Source organism: Thunnus maccoyii, chromosome 2 (assembly GCF_910596095.1).
Source record: "Thunnus maccoyii chromosome 2, fThuMac1.1, whole genome shotgun sequence".
In the NCBI taxonomy this organism is placed as follows: Eukaryota; Metazoa; Chordata; class Actinopteri; order Scombriformes; family Scombridae; genus Thunnus; species Thunnus maccoyii.
The window spans coordinates 341,990-344,489 of NC_056534.1; the positions used below are offsets into that span (position 1 = coordinate 341,990).

The 2,500-nt window shown below is 42.4% G+C and overlaps 1 protein-coding gene across 1 annotated transcript in view; it reads right to left on the reverse strand.

Annotated features, from left to right (window-relative positions):
* zgc:110222 (uncharacterized protein LOC550336 homolog) overlaps window positions 1-1,078 on the reverse strand; it is a 1,440-nt gene extending 362 nt beyond the window's left edge. The window contains exons 1-2 of the mRNA XM_042400313.1: window positions 1,005-1,078; window positions 38-298 (exon numbers count right to left, since the gene is read on the reverse strand). Of these exons, the coding sequence (XP_042256247.1) occupies window positions 38-296 (259 nt within the window). The 5' untranslated portion in view covers window positions 297-298; window positions 1,005-1,078. The remainder of the gene's footprint in view (window positions 1-37; window positions 299-1,004) is intronic.
* Between the last annotated feature and the right edge of the window lie 1,422 nt (window positions 1,079-2,500).

The window sequence follows — 2,500 nt, forward strand, 5'->3', positions numbered from 1 at the left end:
TCATAAACTCAGGATTAAACATCATTTCATTTCTCACCTGCCACCACGCCGCGGCCAAACCTCTCCCCGGACTCCCGGAGCGCTTGGATCTGAGCCCGGTTCATCCCCAGCGGTCCACTAAGCACCGCCCGCCACTCCTCCCCCTCCCAGTCCCTCTGAGCGATGTGGACCGCCAGAGTCTGGTTCTCCAGCGGAGCCAGCAGGGGCCTCCAGCGACTCTCCACCGTCTTCACACCGTCCAGGATCAGACCGGCGTACGGCTGGCGGAACGACAGGCAGCACACCTGCACCGACATGTCTGCAAAACAAACGCACCTCACATCAGAGCAGCTGTTTATGGATTCATATTTAACAAAAGTCTGTTTCCTTTCATTCATTTCAGAAAATAATAATAATTATTAGTTAATAATTAATAATTATTACTGAATTACAGCAACTGATATAAATACAAATCTGACAAAAACGACTCTTAAATGAAATGTTTCCTCTACAAACAGCTGATTGATGTTCAGCTTTCTTCACGGACCGCATGGTTTTGCTGGAGGGCCAGATAAGGGCCACGGGCCGCTATTTGCCCACCACTGCATTAATACATCTCATTACAGCCTCACGTGCAAAAGTCCATTTAAAAAGAACTAAAACGTAAAAATGAGCAGGTGAAGTTTCCTGTTTTATCTGATCTATAATATTAATTCATGCTGTCAGTAAATTATCGCTTATCGATCTCATTTATCGATAAACCAGGAAATGTTTCATCATTTTACACGTTTCTGAGTTTGGCGCCATAGAAACTCGTTTATTTCAGATTAACTTATAAATCAAATCTAAAATCTGCTCTCATCACTAAACTCAAACTGTTCGTTGGTTCTTTCATCGCTCGTGTTGATAAAGACGGAAACAGGAAACAGCTGATTGATGAACAGCTGCTGCAGCACGAGACCGCCGCGAACTTTAGTCCAAACATCGTCTGATTAAAGCGGGAAACCTCAAACTTTACAACTTACACACAGACTCCGCTGCTGCTGGTTACGAACCTCCTCCTCCTCCTCCCCCTCCTCCTCTTCCTCCTCCTCCTCCTCCTCCTCTTCCTCCTCCTCCTCCTCCTCCTCCTCTTCCTCCTCTTCCTTCTTCTTCTTCTTCTTCTGCAGGTGAAACTATCGGCAGCCAACGATTTGCTGCCCTCCAGCGAAGGGAGGCTGCAGCACGGGTTACCACGGTGATCCACCCCGGTTACCATGGTGATCTATCGGGGTTAAACGTGAGACAGATCCGTGACGTCAGAACTGCTGAAAACAGGATGAACAATCCTCATGTTGGAAATCAGCATTTACATACTCCCGATGACGTCATAGAACATCTGACGTCATGATACAGACAGCTGCAGGAACATCAGCTGCTGTTTTATTAAATATGATTATAATTCAATGATCAGAAACAACAAAGGAACTCAAATCAATCATTGGACTCCAGTCAGCTGATCAATAAATAAACTTTATGTTTTCATCACAGACTCACGTCACAGTTTGATCTTTCTCTTCATTCATTGGTTATTTTTTTCCACCGACATGCAAATCACACAGAACACATCACAGATCAATAAATCAATAAATCTACAACCAATCACAGATGGTACACGCTGTGACATCAGCAGCAGCAGCAGCAGCGATGACATCACCGCAGAAGACACGCTGAAGATGATGTCATCGTTTACACCACACCGACGAATCAAATCTTCATCATGTGACACCTCGTCTCTGGTTACCATAGCAACTAATGCATCAGATGCTGAATCAGCACGTCGACGTCACAAAATACATCAAATCACAAAGAAAATATCTTTGAGTTCAACATCAAAACCTACAAGAAACGTTTACACAACTTAAATATTTAAAAAGTACAAACAAAATAAATAAATAAATAAATAAATAAATATTACAAAATATTTCTACAAAACTGAAAAATGACCTGAAACAGCAGAAATATCTTTAATATGTTTGTTTTTCAGTTTAAGCAGCAAAATAAAATAAAAACAACTTTCAAAAATACAAGAAGTCAGAAGTCATGTGACCAAACAGCTGACGTGACCACGTGTGTGACATCACTCACTTCCTGTATCAAAGACATTAACGCGTCCTCGTCTGTCGTCGCCATCAGCTGTAGAGTCGGTAAAACGTGCAGCGTTGCATTGTGGGATTGTTAGCAGACCGTAGTGAACGTGTGAACATGGAAATATTTACACGTCGTTCACGCCGTCGTAAACAGGAAGTGACTTCAGACACAAAAACAAAATGGACGACCTGCTGCCTGATGACATCATGGCATCACTAAGAAGGAGGTTTGACCTCTGACCTCTGACATCAGAACATTTACTGACTGGAGAACAAAAGTAATCAGATCAATAACAACAATTATAATAATAATAATAATTAAATAAACACTTCAACACTGTAAGAGAATCTATTTCCTCTCCTCTCCTCTCCTCCTCTCTTCTCCTTTCTCC